The following is a 16,434-nucleotide window of genomic DNA, read 5'->3' as shown; positions in this document are numbered from 1 at the left end:
TGTTTAGAAAAGTAAAAGAATATTATGGATGTCCACAGTTAAACAGAAACGTAAGAAAATATGTTAGTGATGAGAATGTTTGACAGAGATAATAAAAACATGTCTTTCCTCCAAATACAGAACAAAGACAAACTCACAATCAAACTAATAGTTCCACTTTTTTTCACCTGTGACTTAAGCGTCTTAAAGATTTCGACCCCTTGCTTGATGGAGTTCACAGTCGGCTCCTCTTTTCAAATGACTTTATTGATCGTTTTACCAAATGTACCATTCGATATATTACACAGGCCGACAGACAGAACCACAGAAGATGGGCCCTAGACCACAAACCAAGTCAGTTTTTTTTTTCTCTTAAAAGTAAGAAAATGATTAAGGCCTCCACAAAGTCACCTAATGAAACATCAGAACATCTTATGAACACATAGATTCTTTGTTGTTGTTTTTTTTAATCACTTTTTTTTTTTCTTTCCAGTGGTTTCCATAAATTAATGATAAATCTGTAACTAAAAAAAACAACCTCAACACAGACAACTACTTGGCAACGTGTCCTGTCGTCAATGGATAATACAAACAGGAGCCTGTTATTGAAAGGCTGAATCACAAACGAACAGAAGTATTACAAGTGCTTGAATCCATATTTAAACACCCAACATTTACAGTAAATGTGAGTCCAACTTGATGCATACCCTAATATATACCTACTACTGTAATTGGCAACGTGTCGAGTCTCCACGTGAATCCACGTTCACCGGAGGGTTCGTCCCTCTTGACCACGAGCTCCGTCGCTCTCTGAGAGGCGAGTTCAACTCTGGCGACGACCCAGGCTCAAGGTTGTCCGTCTCCTGGAAATGTTTCACGCGGACGCTCCGACATCTACAGCACTATTGTTCAGCTCCGGCCCACAGACGACACTCTAGAGCGGTGAGCCGGTCCAGAAACAAGTTCTCCACATTCCCTGGTCAGTGCAGCTCTGGAGCGCCGTCACAGCAGACTACCCGGCCAGGACACGATGGTCAGGGTGATCCTCCCTCGGAGCTCCTTGAGGAGACGCACCAACGCCGTGTGAGTCATCCCCCAGGTACTCTTCCCGTTGACCTCCAGCAAGATGTCGCCGCACCTGTGCCACAAAATCAGAACTCAACATGTGTGTTCCAACAGTTAAAGCAGCATTATGTAACATTTACATGTTTGCAGTTTTGAAAGTAGTGTGTCATTGGACCAGGAATTGTTAGGCGGATGCATGGAAAATACAGCAATACTACAGAGCCTCGAGGAGTAATTACCGCAGAGTAATACCAAGGAGCTTTATGGAGTAATAATCAATAGCCTCGCTACTACTACGGATCATCACAGAGTAATACTACAGATCCTCGCAGAGTAATACTACGGATCCTCGCAGATTAATACTACAGATCCTCACAGATTAATACTACGGATCCTCGCAGAGTAATACTACGGATCCTCACAGATTAATACTACGGATCCTCACAGATTAATACTACGGATCCTCGCAGAGTAATACTACGGATCCTCGCAGAGTTATACTACAGATCCTCGCAGATGAATACTACAGATCCTCGCAGAGTAATACTACGAATCCTCACAGATTAATACTACGGATCCTCGCAGAGTTATACTACGGATCCTCGCAGATTAATACTACAGATCCTCGCAGATTAATACTACGGATCCTCGCAGATTAATACTACGGATCCTCGCAGAGTAATACTACAGATCCTCGCAGAGTAATACTACGGATCCTCGCAGATTAATACTATGGATCCTCGCAGATTAATACTACGGATCCTCGCAGATTAATACTACGGATCCTCGCTGAGTTATACTACGGATCCTCGCAGATTAATACTACGGATCCTCGCAGATTAATACTACGGATCCTCGCTGAGTTATACTACGGATCCTCGCAGATTAATACTACGGATCCTCGCTGAGTTATACTACGGATCCTCGCAGATTAATACTAAGGATCATCGCAGATTAATACTACGGATCCTCGCTGAGTTATACTACGGATCCTCGCAGATTAATACTACGGATCCTCGCTGAGTTATACTACGGATCCTCGCTGAGTTATACTACGGATCCTCGCTGAGTTATACTACAGATCCTCGCAAATTAATACTACGGATCCTCGCAGATTAATACTACGGATCCTCGCTGAGTTCTACTACAGATCCTCACAGAGTAATACTACAGAGCTTTGTGGTGTAATATTACAGAGCATTCTTTAACATTTGGACACATCCTGTCAGTTCTCTGCTGCAATAGCATTCACCTCATCCACTGGTTCGAGGTCCATAAGCACTACCTAAATGAATACATAAATCTCACTGTATTATAAGATAATTATTAAGGCCCACTAAACATTTTTGAGGATTTGAGTACACCTTATAGTCCCGAAAATACACATCATGACAAATCGAGTAGCTCTTAATTTAATCTTGTTGACTCTCTGATATGGACAAGCAAACAAGGAAATGGAGCCGACCTTATCCTGCCATCATTAAAGGCTGGCGTCCCCTCGACGATGGAGCGGATAAAAAAGGATTGATTGCAGTTGACCTCCTCCTGACCTCCGACGATGCTGAAGCCGAGACTGCCCGAGGTACTCCGCCGGAGGACGATGTCTTTGCAGCAGTAGAGATGCCTGCACGAGCCAGGAGAAGATTAAATCATTAATCTCTTGACTGCATCTTTGACTTATATTCATCATGTATCCATGCAGTACAGTGGAGCATGTACACAAGCCTGTGTGTACGTGTGTTTGTGTGTGTTCAGTAAACCGCTAAAAGTGCTGAAATAAGGTTTGCTTGTGTGAGTGAAGGTGAGAATAATGAGACTTGCTACAGTCTCGGAAGGATAACCTGTAATAAGTGGGAGAAATATGCTAATCCAGTCAGCTGCACTGCTGGTCTAGACCGAAGTCCCAGAGTGACTCTGGACGCATTTTTGACAGCCAATCAATTCACTTGTCTTATTCCATGAGGGCAGAAGAAACTGTTTATTCTCTCAGTAAAGTGGATTTGAATAACAGATCCAAGTTTAAGTCACCTATTGGCTCAAACACTTGATACACTAAATCAGTATTTTTTAGAGCTATTGTTGTCATTAAATCCTTATTATGAATTAGGGGTGAGCCAATAAGACCCTAAGGGAGAGGGGCACTATATATGTGTGACTATTGCAAGGGACTGTCAAGCAAAAGTATGACGAGAAAAAACTAAAACAAAAAAAATACAAGTGTAATCATGCAATGATAACATAAGCTGGATGTGTTTTTTATATACTTATACCAATTTCTTGATCGTATCATTTTAAATTGATTTTTGATACCCAACAAAAAATAATAAAAATATTAAAGCAAAAAATACAACCACATTTACTTTGAAATTAATTTTTAAACCCTAAAAATAACAAAGGAAAAATAGGAAATTAAACAAAGAACTTCAACAAGTTGTATTTAGGGTTGAGCTAGAAACAAATAATAAATCAAACAGGAGTAAAAATATTTAAAAAATAGAGTGTGTTTTTCAAGAATCTGGCGAAATTAAAAAGAAAAAAAAAATCTATAAAGTGCCGTTGAAAAGATTGCATATAGTGAGAGAAGAATGTTGTGTACATAAAGGTAGCAACTTATTCCAGCCAATCCTCACAGTAACCTGAAAATAAAGTTTGGATCAGTGTGTCTCATGCGTCAAAGTAGTACCAACTCAAAAGTTTCAAAACTCTAATGAGCTTCTTCCGGCCAGCTGGTTTCTGCCACAATTTGAGCAGGCACCAGCTGCTGAAGATCAGAGGTCAGATACACAATCCCACTTCTGACAACTTCCCAGTGACGGTGGACGCTCACCTGGGTAGCTGCAGCCATGACACCCACAGTGGGGAGTGGTCGTCGTTGGGCAGCGGGCTCTTGGTGCTGTCGGCGGGGGAGAGGCAGGGGGGCAACGTGAAGTCCTGCAGGCTCTCTTCAGGCGGACGCATCTCCAGGACCTTCAGCACCACGGGCGACGACGTGTTTTTCAAGTTGGCCACAGCTTCGCACCGTGTCGCCCCCGTCAACTCCACACCGTTCACGTTCAGCAGGATGTCACCTGTGAAGCCAGCGGGAGGTTACTTTCCCTGGTAATGGCTTTTTCACCGGACCTCAGAGGTCTGATCATCTGCCTCTTTCATATTCAACATCCTCCTCGCCGGGACACAAAGGGATGGAAATCAAGCGCCACCTGTGCTTTAAAAGCCTCGCGGTTGATGAAAGTGGCGCAAAGAAAAGGCAGATGGTTCGCTCCAACATCTGCTAGCAAGAATATGCTAATAAAATAAATATTCATTTTTAAATCTCAACATTTCCAACACTCTTTGAATCAGTTGTGCTCTGATCAAAGCAGTTTTCATAATGAAGCCACTAGCGAGGGGATTGGAATGGTTACAGGCTTAATAGTTGAGATGGAATCAGCAGTTTATTGATTGCATGATGAGCTGTTTTATTACAAAGTTGACTGATTTCACCAATTAAAACCATTATGTGTTGCACAAGCGCCCTGTTAATGTTTGTGTTGTCGTTTTCTTAAGTGTGTCAGAGACAATCTGTGAACCCCAGATGCACCGAATAAACTGCTCAGCAGGGTCCAACAACCTGCATAATTGTGTTCATCAAACAAACTGTCTATTATACCATCACAGGAGAACGCTACAATACAACAACCTAATACTACTCTGGAAGTATAGTGCCATCATATTACTGAATGGTTGAATTTTATGTTAAAACTTTGTTTTTTAATGAAATCTATTTTTTCAAAGCATCCTTTTGTGGCATGATTGGCTGAAAGTTCGATCAAGTAGCTCGGTACTCGCGATCTGGCGGCCCTACAATTACAATTTAACATTGCATTTAAAAAGCTACAAATTAAATAATATATATAATTTGGAACATTTATCCAAATTATAATTTATTAATTATTTGAATTAGGATATCATACTCTATGTATGAAAAAAACAACATTGAATTCAATTAAAATAAAACCTTTCAATAAAAATTATAATTAAATGCTTAAAAGGACAACAACGTAGAAACTTAATCAAAGTTTCATCACGTGAAATTTTAAATGTAACTGTTCCATATTCTTACGCCACTGATAAACTTCCATAAAGCACACAGTGGAAACAGAAAAAAACAAACAAAAAAATCTATTCACCTTTTCTGATGGAGCCCTCCTGCCCGACGACCCCATCAGGGTCGACGTTTGTGACGTAGATCGGGAGGTCCCACCCTCGACTGGACATGCCTCCCGCCACCGTCATTCCCAGAGAGTCGTACGGCTCCTTGGTCAGGGTCACCGTTTTCTCGTAGCAGGCGGGCTTCTGGCACGAGTCCTTCATAGAAGACACAAGACACAGAGGTTCAAAAGCGAGTCAACTGGACTTTGTAGAGTTTCTAGGAAGACGTTCCTCATCCTAGAGGCTTCTTATGTTCTGGAACAGAAGAAGCTCCTCTTGGATAACCATGACCTGATGAATGATATTAATATGTAAACTACAGATAAGATTTTTGATCGTTGTCTGCCAGATAGTCTCAAAATCAAAGAAGATTAATGTTCATGCCAATATGTCCACCTATACAAATGTTGTGTTTAAGATACGATTAGGAACAGAGATATTGGATGTTATATAAAATAAAAAAGATGTTGAAGATATTAAGTGGGAATAGTTGATGAAGGAGGACAAACAGAACATTGATTAAGACAATGTTAAACCTCCAAAAGAAGACAATATCACGATCATACTCGTACTTCCTGTTCGACCCACGACCTCTACATAATAGATTTGACCCCTTGTGTGATTGAATTTGACACCACTAAGTTCTCCAAGTGTTTGTCCACAGAGGCCAATGGCATCCTGAATCCCTGTATCCACCATTAATCACACACCTTCAGTTCTGCCATCAACTGATGACAACAGGAATTAAAGTTTGGACAAGCATGTGGGTGTGTTATTGTATTTTCTCCCCCATATCATTATATTAATTACAGACATCAGTCATATCACATTCAGGGACAAGAGAAGCTGCTTATGTGCACCGCCTCCAACAAGCACACATAATTAGACCCAGAATAATTCTGACAGAACGTAAAACACAGAATATTTTCTCTCCCCGTCTCTCTTCTCTCTCCCCGTCGGTCACAGCAGAAGACTATTTGAACAGAGTGTGGTTCTGCTCAAGGTTTCTGCCTGTTAAAAGAAGTTTCTCCTCAACACTGTCGCTCATTGTGATTCACCTTTTAACCGTTTTTTTTTCTTTCTATTATATACTGTTATTTCAACTGTAAAGTATCTTGAAATAACTATGATTTTACACCTTCAATAAAAAAGCTACTTTCAATTCTTGAAAAGCAGTGGATTTCTTGGGTCAAACTAACAACAAATTTAGTTTAGAGAACATAATCAAAATTAATAACACAATCTATGACCATGCGTCCGGTAGATGGCAGCAGTCATTGCGTCATCTGCAGCTAAAGCTGAACAATGAAATCCAGTGAGATCCCAGCAATGACTGAGGACGAGAGGATACAGTCGACTCCAGCAGCTTTTAAAGCTGATGTTTTGACATATTTTGGTTTCAAAACAAACAAAATCCGTAACGTTGTTAAGAGTCATGTGGTCTGTAAATTCTGCAACACCAGTCAAGTACACAACAATACTACAAATATATCCTCGTTGCTACAGTATATCACAATATATAGTCCCGGTACTGTGATATGTATCGCATCGCCAGACTGCCAGCACTTTTTGCTAAATCAGTCAGCTTGGCTGCAGCGGTGAGAAGCCACACAAATGCATATATTAAAAAATATCCTGAATTTTGTCAGCCATTTTGTTTACAAACAAACATATCAACACCTTCTTGTTAATTTTTTTCTCAGTTTTTCTCATTTACACTGTTGACAACTAAGAAGTATTATTTTGAACATCAGCAATGGATTTTTTTTTGACATCATCTAAAACGACGACTAATGAAAACTACTTTCAAGGTCTCCTTCAAAATACAAGAGATCCTCATTAATTTGAAGAGACACATTTGCATATTAATAACCAGCCCCTTTTTTTTTCTGGGACATGTTATCGTTTTTAATTGTGGGGGATTCAGACGTGCTGCAGGAACAAGAGACCAGTGACATAGATATAACTGCTAATTACCGTGCGACCTCATTAGCATAAGTGGCTCTGCATAATGTATGGAGGTTATGTTTTTCCTCTTCGTTCTGTGCTCATAATGCAGCAGAAGACACGTATACGGGTGGAGGTGTAATTGAGGTTATGCGATGTGCGAGACAGTTAGATCAGAGCCAGTAACAATTTGATACACGAGGTTGGAAGCTGGTGAAGGTGGTGCATTCACACATCTCAGCCGCCACAGGAGGAGGTCACATGACTGACCCCGGGGGCGCCGGGGCTGGTTTTGCCGCAGTCGTGTATTTGGTACCGCATTTGTTCTGTACGGTCCGTTCAAAGCGGGGAATGCAGATGGTTATTTTGCAGGTGTGTCTCTCTGCTCTGGGCATTTACAGGCATTCAGCGCTTTTCTAGGAAAATATGACACGTGTGACACAATCAGTGCCCGCATATGCCAACTTTTTATATTTTGTTTTAAAAAGTTTTTGATCATGTTCAGTTGCACAGAAGTTTTTCTTTATGCTATAGATCTCAGAGAGAAGGCAGGTTTGAGTCAGGAATTTTACTTTCATGGAACAAAGACATCAAAGTCATATCTTTAGATGAAGAGCCAAACAAACACCTGATATTATCAAATGATTTTGTGTTCGCAGTAAATATTAAAATTAATTTAAGGACAATATAATGTGATTAAAAGTGTATTAAAAGGTATACTTTCCTTAAACAGTTAAATATATGAACAACTATTACTACTACAGTTTATCTGTTAATTTAAACTAGTTTAATGTTCATAATCAATTAGAATGTCATATTTTCTTTTGTGTATTTGTGATAATTCTTTAACTACAAATTACAAGTATTTTAGCTGCAGCACTACTTTAGATAATATTTTAGCTTTGATTTCCGAGCACATCACAACCAGAGTAGCAATGAATCGTTGCCATGCACTCTTTGTTCCTCGTCCTCATTCATCAGGCCTGATAAACCATCATGGGAACTATTGTCCGTGGAGAAACATGAATAATAAATGACAACAAGATGAACACAAACACCACTCGGGCTGAACCGACAATGTTACCACAACCGTTATAGAATATTTAATATTGAGCTTGTCAGTATCGTGGGAACTGATAAATAATAAATATCAACATTAGTTGAAATAAATAGTTTTATAGCAGCAAGAACACCTAAACTAAACACAGAAACCACATGTTGTTAAGGCTGACATGAGAATTATTTCATTAGAAACAACAGAAGGTGTTCAAATTTGTTTTAAAAGAGCTATTTTTCTGCAACCACATGAGCATCACAAGAAAGTGTCAGGGTCATATGTATATATATACTGCATGTACTTACCAGTAATGTCTGCTCAATATCCACGGGGGAGTATGGTGGGGGGCCGTCCATGCCCCATGGAGCCTCTTGTAAGATGTCTGGAGCCGGCAGGCAGATCTGACGCGACACTATGAAGTGAACTCCCTGCTCGCTTGCCTGTGAAGCCAAAGAAAAAAAACTTTTTTTTTCATAATATATTAACTTAAACATGCTTTAAAATGCAACATTTGGGTTGTGGAGGGTTTAGCATTCAGGCCGTGTAACTTGCTGTCCAGACTTGTTCCTGTGAGATTTTGCTGCACTGACTCCTGAATTAGTCACTGCAGCCCATTATTGCTCTAATTGGAAACATTTATTTCTCCTCGCCACTTCCTGAACTCTGCCAGAAAGCGCTTGCACTGAGCAGCCACCTCGAGTCCTTAAAGACCCCAGTGAGACCCCACAAACTCCTGGCCTAGACGTCGAGCACTGATGCTCATAAAGACCCAGAGTACTCAAGAATGACCAGAAAAAAAAAGACTAACTAGTGCTGGTTCTCCATTAGGCTGCTCTGGACATTTAAATGGTATTATCTGCATAATTAACCATAATAACGACAATTATTCAGCACCAGAGGGTTGTCTGGATAAGCAGTGTCAAACTCAATCACACAGGGGGCCACAACCTTTTAGCTGAGTTATAGGTGTGTATTGACAACAATCTGGCATATGTATCACAATACATGCATAACGGTTACATAGCAAAATATAGTGATACTGTATTAGCGAGGATATATTTGTAGTATCACCAAAGTACTTGACTCTACTGTTTCAGAATTTACAGACCACATGACTCTTGATAAAGTCGTAACTGCTTTTATTTGTTTCTAAACCAAAATATGTCCCAACATCAGCTTTAAAAGCTGCTGGAGTTGACTGTATCCTCTCATCCTCAGTCACTAGCAGGATCTTGTGGGATTTCATTGTTCCCTTTTTTGCAGAGGATGTAATGACTGAAGCTTAATTGCAGAACCAAAATGCCATAAATATTCACCTGTTTTTTGTAAATTAAACAATAACAAAATAAATAATCATCAAATTATTTTGTTTAATACAAGGTTCATTGAAATATAAACCGTAAAGAAGAGCTATGATGGAAATTTAAAACAGGTACAGTGCTGTTAAATATTGATACTGTGAAAACATTTTTAAGGTGTATAGATATTATCTTATACTACTACTGTTGTTGCCAAACAAAATGTTTATTTACAACAACAAAAAAAAGTCGATTTTGACATTTTTAATCTCTTAGAGACTCACTTATGTTAATTATCTTTGTTTGTCATCATTTACCAAACAAATGTATTTTATTTCCACTTCAGTTTTACTTCTATTGTTGACCATAATATTTGTTTTCCACTAACTTAACTCACAAATAGTCATAATAAACACATTTAAAGGTCATATTTAAACATCAACTTCATTTTGAGACAAACAAACCTTGATCCTTCAGTTTGACACTCTAGATCCTTCATGTGAGACTGACCTGGATGAGCAGCGCGGCATGTTCCGGCGCCCCGTAGCGCAGGTCGTGTCCGTTGATGGCCAGCACTCTGTCTCCGACACACAGCTGCCCATCTCGCGCCGCCAGGCCGCCCTCCAGCAGGTGGAAGATATACACCCCGTGCTCCTCGGGGCGGCGCACCAGCTTAATGCCCAGCTGCTCGTCCGGGGTGCTCTTGTTCAGGACCACGTGGATGCTGTCGTCCCGGAGCGGGTGGTGGGGGAGAAGGCCGTGGGAGGGGTGACCCCCCGCCACGTCGTGAGCGTGCCCGTGCAGGTGGCCGTGCGAGCGATAGCGGTGGCGTTGCTCTCGGAGGACGGTCAGTCGGAGCAGCTGGCACGGCTGCTTGAGCGTCGCCACGGCGTAGCAGTGCGGCACGTTGCTGATATCGATGCCGTTCACCTGTCGGATTACAAGTTACACTCAGAGCTGCTCACTGGTTCAATGGTAACTAAACAGTTTTAATATTTATTCAATGTCCTGAAAAATCTAATCAAAAATGTAATTCAAGCGATAATTGCTTTGGCAGGTACTGGTGGTACGAGTGGCTAAATGATTAACCTTCACTGGCGTGGCTGCAGAAGCTGCTTCGTACACAATGATTTGGTTTATGAGCTGGTAAAACTTTGATTTGGTGTTTGTTGAAAACTATCAGAGAAAGTTCATATCTAATATTTCTGAAGTTATTCGTTTTTTATTTATATTTTTCGTATATCAGCAGAAACTGAATTTATTTTCTATATTAGATAATAAAAACAATTAAGATTTAAAAAAAATCTTTGAAACATCGAAAACATTTAAAAAATGTAATACTTGCCATCTATTTTTCTTTCTTGAGTTATAGCAGATCTTTTGTTTCTCTCTATATAATAAAAATAAAAATAAAACATTTTAAAGCAATTTTAAATATTAAAAAGATTTCGTTTTATTTATATTTTCTTTTCTTGTGTTTAAGCAGCAGGTGATAGACTTATTTTTTCCCCCTTTTCTTCTATATAAGAAACATAAAAAGCCTACATTATTGAATACAGATTGACTGACAGAAGCAAATATTTCAACTTTTAGTTACTTAATTTTATGCTAAATGTTGGCTTACGTACTTCTATACTAAAGAAAATGTTGATTTTACGAATTACTTGTTTTCGGACGATTCGCCTTCATTAATGATTAATATTTTACTTTATGTATACATTAAAATATATATATTTCTAATTTTACATTCTTCTATTTGAAGGTATCATGTCAAGATTCTACATTTTATACATGTTGAAGGATTCTAAACATAATGAAAATAAATGGATCAGTTGTGTCGAACTCTTCACCTTGAGGATCATGTCTCCGGGCAGCAGCCGGCCGTCTCGAGCGATGACACCTTCTCTGTAGATGTCCTGGATGAGGATCCGCACGAGCGGCGTCTCATTCCCACCCACAACACTGATGGCCAGAGGGTCCGACGGCTCCGCCCGTGTGATTTTAATACTGGTGATCTCTCCGTCAGGGATCAGGTGATGGAGCTGTGGAAGCGCCAGCACTGAGCGAGAGAGAGGAGAGGCGGCAGAAACAGAACATCATTATAATTGTGTGAAAGAGGAAGTAAGAGGCAGCAGTAAAGAGGCAGCGCTCTGGGAAATGTGTGGGGAGAGCGAGGAAGAGAGTCATCTCCAGAGAGCGTGGTAGACCGTGGAGAAGAGCCCGAGCGGTGGAAGCAGCTGTCTCCACTCCCTCAGGTTACTCAAACAAACTCGTACTAGCCAAGCGGGAACATTTACTTGGCTGATTATCTCACTTGATGTTTGCATCATTAGTCACGTACATCTGGAGCGGCCATGCTCGGGGAAGGAAGAACGACATTTGGAAGTCCCATAAAAAAGTTTGTGCGCAGATGCAATTCAGCCATTTATCAGCCTTTCATTACTGCTAAAATAACATTTTTAGATTGGGGGTTGATTTGAAAAATGAAAGACCGTTTTTTTATTGAACATTATATTTGAAATAAAAATGTATCAGAGCAGTTTTTCCATACGTCTGAATCAAGTATGATGATAGGAAATTATCTTTTTGAGAATCATGACTACATTAAACAGATGCACAACGAGGCTTCTGGTGTATTTTTGCTGGAATGATCCGCTACGAAAAATCTTATTTGAAATACCTCATGTTTAGCAGCCCATTGACATCTTTTCCAGGCCAGACCAGGCAATAACAGGCATGACCAGTACAATGTAATATATATATTGTTACTGTATCAATATTCAACTGCACAGTATCGATTTTTGGCTTTCAAATCAAATTTTATATTTATCATAGTTCCATTATCGCTAATATTTCAATGAAGTGAGTAAATAAAATGATCCGTTTTCCTTATTTAAGAATGAGAGTCAGGTGTTTATACATCAAATAGGTGACTGAGGATTAGAGGATACAGCCGAGGATACAGTCGACTCCAGAAGCTTTTAAAGTTGATGTTTGGATATATTTGTACTACAAAAATAAATGTATACAATCAGGTACCATATATATATAAAATGCGAAAAATATATCACTGTTCACAGCAGGTATATTTCGTAATATATTGTATCGTAATATATCTAATCATTGCAAATTTAAATCTGGACACACAAACGTAGAGACCTACTATTTTATTCATATAAAAGAAGATAAATATTAAATATAATTGTAATTCAAACAAATGAGCTGCCTGGATGGATACATTTCACAAATGTATTGAGTTAAATATTCTTTGGGTACTAAACAAGCCATACCCCCCATCGTAGTATTGATCAATCAGATTGAATTCAATTCTTTTTCGTGTCTTTTCCCTTCTTTGTCATGGTCTCCATGAATCAGAGTTCTTCTGTGTGACAGAAGACGTCTCTGAGGACAGAGAAGACATGAACGCAGAGACCTGAAGCCGTTATGTAACCCATCTCTTGCTTTTAACCTGCCTTTTCTGTGCCTTGTCATCTGGCTTCCTTAACTCCACGGGGACTCTGGCTCGTGTTTGTTTTCATCTGCAATGTATTTTTGTGTTCTCGCTGGATCCAGCTCGACTTCACTCCGTCTATCTAAGTCTATTCAGCACGAGCGATGAATATTTCATCTGTTCTTTCAGCCTCCTCAGCGAATGGCCTCAGAGGATAATCTTCTTCATGATCGTTCGTCAACAATCACTTATGCAGCAACACTTTCCTTCACCTCCTCACATCTTGAATCTACACTCAAACAATGTTAATTCACTGAATTAATGCTGATTATAGAAATGAGCAATGATCAGAGGAACTTCAAAACCGTGGCCAACATCACAAGTGGCTTCTTCAGTGACCTTCTCTACCTCGCTCTGCGCCTCGGGCAACAATCTCCCTTTTGATATGTGACGCACCAGAGGACTTATGCAACCTGCTGCTGAATTATTGAAGCAACATATGCACTGAGTGTCACCAGTGTCGCACAACTGAGATGCTCTATCAAGCATCCAAAGCTGAGTGGATAGAAAGTAAGGCTGGGGAAACTGGTTTTGCGTTTTCTTGTTTTTGCTGACATGCATTATAGATTTATTCTAATAATAAACTGAACATATACACAAACCGTTTATCAGCCTTTTATTACTTTACATGAGAAAATGAGATCCGTTTGTTAATGTGGTAAATGTCCAATAACATTTTTTGGAACACATTTATAATTTCCTTGGAGACCCAAAAAAGAGAAGCTTAAAATTCTGTTTTAATTAAAAAACAAAAAGTCCTACTAGAAATTAGCAGTTTTTTTTTATACGGTGGAGTTTTGCACATAGAATATGTTGAGTTTTTTTCTTTATTTCAATATTTCCATTTTTCTTTCTTTATACTTGGTGTAATAGCATTTTTTTTTCTCATTATATTTTCTACGTTATTTCAACAATAAAAACAATGAAGGTGAAAAATAAAATCAAGTGCTACTAATTAATTATATTTAACAATATTGGGATTTTTTTTAAGCAAAAAGAGATTAAAAGAAAATGTGGGGTACGAAATCTGGTAATTTCAGAAACGAATTCAAATCTATTTTCTTTTTTCTCATTTTACATTCTTCTGTTAAAAGAGATCATGTTACTGATATTGTGACTTAAGAAAATATTTCAAAAGACAAAATACGTAATATGTAACAACTACCTAAAAAATGACACATATTAAAAGAAAGAAAATAGATGGTTGAAGTAGATGCTACAAACTTTAAAACTGAAAAAGGCACCAAGGCAGGGCATACAGCTGCCAAAGGGCTAACTTTACATTAATGAATAAGAAAAAAAGTACTGGATGAGATCATGGTGTCTATAAAGCCCTATAAAAATATGAAATTAAAGAAATGATTTTTCTCAAAATCCCAGACTGTTCACTGGAAAAAAAGCTTAAAGCGAGACATTTCAAAAGTCAGGGGCCATTTGTGGCCCTTGGGCGGAGACAAATGGGATCAAGCGGTGAAGAAAAGGGAAAAAATCTCAAGCAAGCACACTTATTCAATCTTTTCAGTAGTTAAAGCTTTATCTTAGGACACTGTAATAGATAATACATAGAAACATTTAAGAGTCAAGTAAAAATAAACCAACCTGTTGTATGACTTCTTTACATCTTTTTACAGTTGCTATTTGTCTATAAATCATTAAACATGTTTTGATTTTCTCTCTGTGACAAAACTGTGTCAGAAACCATCAAGTCTCATGGTCATGAAGGAAACCTGCTCCTACCTCCTTGTGGCACACTGGAGTTCCTGGCATTGTCTCGCTCCTCGGAGGTCTCGTTGCTGACGGCGGTGCCGCTCTTGGTCCGCCGCAGGACGCTGAAGGCTCGGTTCAGCCTCCTGAAGGACCGGCTCCTCACGGACGAGCGGTCGAAGTTTCTGACTGTGGAGACCAGAGCAGGAGGTTATAGAGCTGAGCCTCGAACATGTCCAGACATGCCAGAGACCAGAGCCTGACTACAGCTGCTCACAGTAGGAACTTTTACATAACTCCATACACTTTTATTTCAACTAGAATAATGCAGGCTGACATTTGTTGTAGTATTTCTTTTCCTTTCATAAGAATATGCGTCTCACATTACATGCACCAAAAGCGGTTTATTGTATGGAGAGCGATGGCGTTTTTCACCGTATCATGACATAAGAATTGTATTCCAATAAAAACATTTACAACTTTTTTGACACCAAAGTTTGTAAATGAACTATGGGCAGCTTTGGCAATCAAAACTGCCACCTTGACGTTTATTACATCTAAATCAGTGGTTCTTAACCTGGGTTCGATCGAACCCTAGAGGTTCGGTGAGTCGGTCTCAGGGGTTCGGCAGAGCCTCCGCCGTGGAGGTTCGGACACACACAAATTATCGTGTAAATTCGTGATGACAGACCCCGCTTGGCCATCACTGGCTGCAGATCATCATGTTACACTGCTTGACCAATCAGTTCTGAGGGGAATTTAGTGCGACTGTCGTGGTAGTACGTCGTGTTATTCCTTTGTTAATACTTTAATCCATACTAACTATGTTGGGCAAAAGAAGAAAGTGGTCGGACAAATATGTACAACATGGATTCACATGGAGTGAGCTTCCTGTCTGCATGATTTTCAAAGCCAACTTGAGCAACCCTAGTCTCGCACCGGCAAAACTAAAGGAACACTTCTTGAAGCTGCATGGAGACGTGGAATACAAGAAATCCTATTTTATTTTTCATTAAAGAGGGGTTCGGTGAATGCGCTGGTGGGGTTCGGTACCTCCAACAAGGTTAAGAACCACTGATCTACATTAAACATTTAAATGTATTATTTTGATTGAAAAGTTATTTAGATTTATGGGTTTGTTTAGAAATTCATCAAATGTAAGAAATATTTGACAAAACATTGATAAATAGTTCTGCTTAAATAGAGTAAAAAAACCCAACACATTTCCAAACACTCAAATATTAAAAAATGTTATTGTACATATAGACAGATCGTTCATTCTAAACACTAGTGAAAAGGTATTTTGATGGTTATTTTCCATACCTAAAAATGTGATTAAAAACCAGCATATTAATAATACATTGTGTATGAGATGAATACTTTTCTTCCCATCGGTCCACTCTACAGCCCTGTTTTTAAACTGAATTTGGCCCACCAAGTCATTAAAAAAAAAATAATAATAATAGTAATTTAAACTAAATATAGTGAATTTGTCAACTTATACCGTTGTTTATACAGTATATACTGTATATATATATATATACACGCTTATTCACCACATCGTGTGCTGAGGTGATGCTATAGAGGCGGCAAAATAAAATGTTTCTTAGGGCCCCATAAAACAGAGCTCTGTTGCAATTACACAGAGAATTCCGAAAATTGATAAAATTGAGGTTGATGGG

At 39.1% G+C, this 16,434-nt stretch overlaps 1 protein-coding gene across 3 annotated transcripts in view; it reads right to left on the bottom strand.

Annotated features, from left to right (window-relative positions):
- Positions 1 to 227: 227 nt before the first annotated feature.
- The window catches only part of lnx1 (ligand of numb-protein X 1), a 42,100-nt gene continuing 25,893 nt past the window's right edge, over positions 228 to 16,434 (bottom strand). For all 3 annotated transcript variants that reach the window (XM_087785276.1, XM_087785278.1, XM_087785277.1), the window contains exons 4-11: positions 14,786 to 14,941; positions 11,388 to 11,596; positions 10,048 to 10,467; positions 8,545 to 8,679; positions 5,214 to 5,391; positions 3,872 to 4,112; positions 2,510 to 2,668; positions 228 to 1,117 (exon numbers count right to left, since the gene is read on the bottom strand). In XM_087785276.1, coding sequence (XP_087641402.1) covers positions 982 to 1,117; positions 2,510 to 2,668; positions 3,872 to 4,112; positions 5,214 to 5,391; positions 8,545 to 8,679; positions 10,048 to 10,467; positions 11,388 to 11,596; positions 14,786 to 14,941 — 1,634 coding nt within the window. In that variant the 3' untranslated portion in view covers positions 228 to 981. The remainder of the gene's footprint in view (positions 1,118 to 2,509; positions 2,669 to 3,871; positions 4,113 to 5,213; positions 5,392 to 8,544; positions 8,680 to 10,047; positions 10,468 to 11,387; positions 11,597 to 14,785; positions 14,942 to 16,434) is intronic.

The sequence above is a fragment of the Callionymus lyra genome, chromosome 2, assembly GCF_982586985.1.
Source record: "Callionymus lyra chromosome 2, fCalLyr1.hap1.1, whole genome shotgun sequence".
In the NCBI taxonomy this organism is placed as follows: domain Eukaryota; kingdom Metazoa; phylum Chordata; class Actinopteri; order Syngnathiformes; family Callionymidae; genus Callionymus; species Callionymus lyra.
Note: the sequence above shows the minus strand (reverse complement) of the source record. Positions and strands in the feature narration are given on the sequence as shown.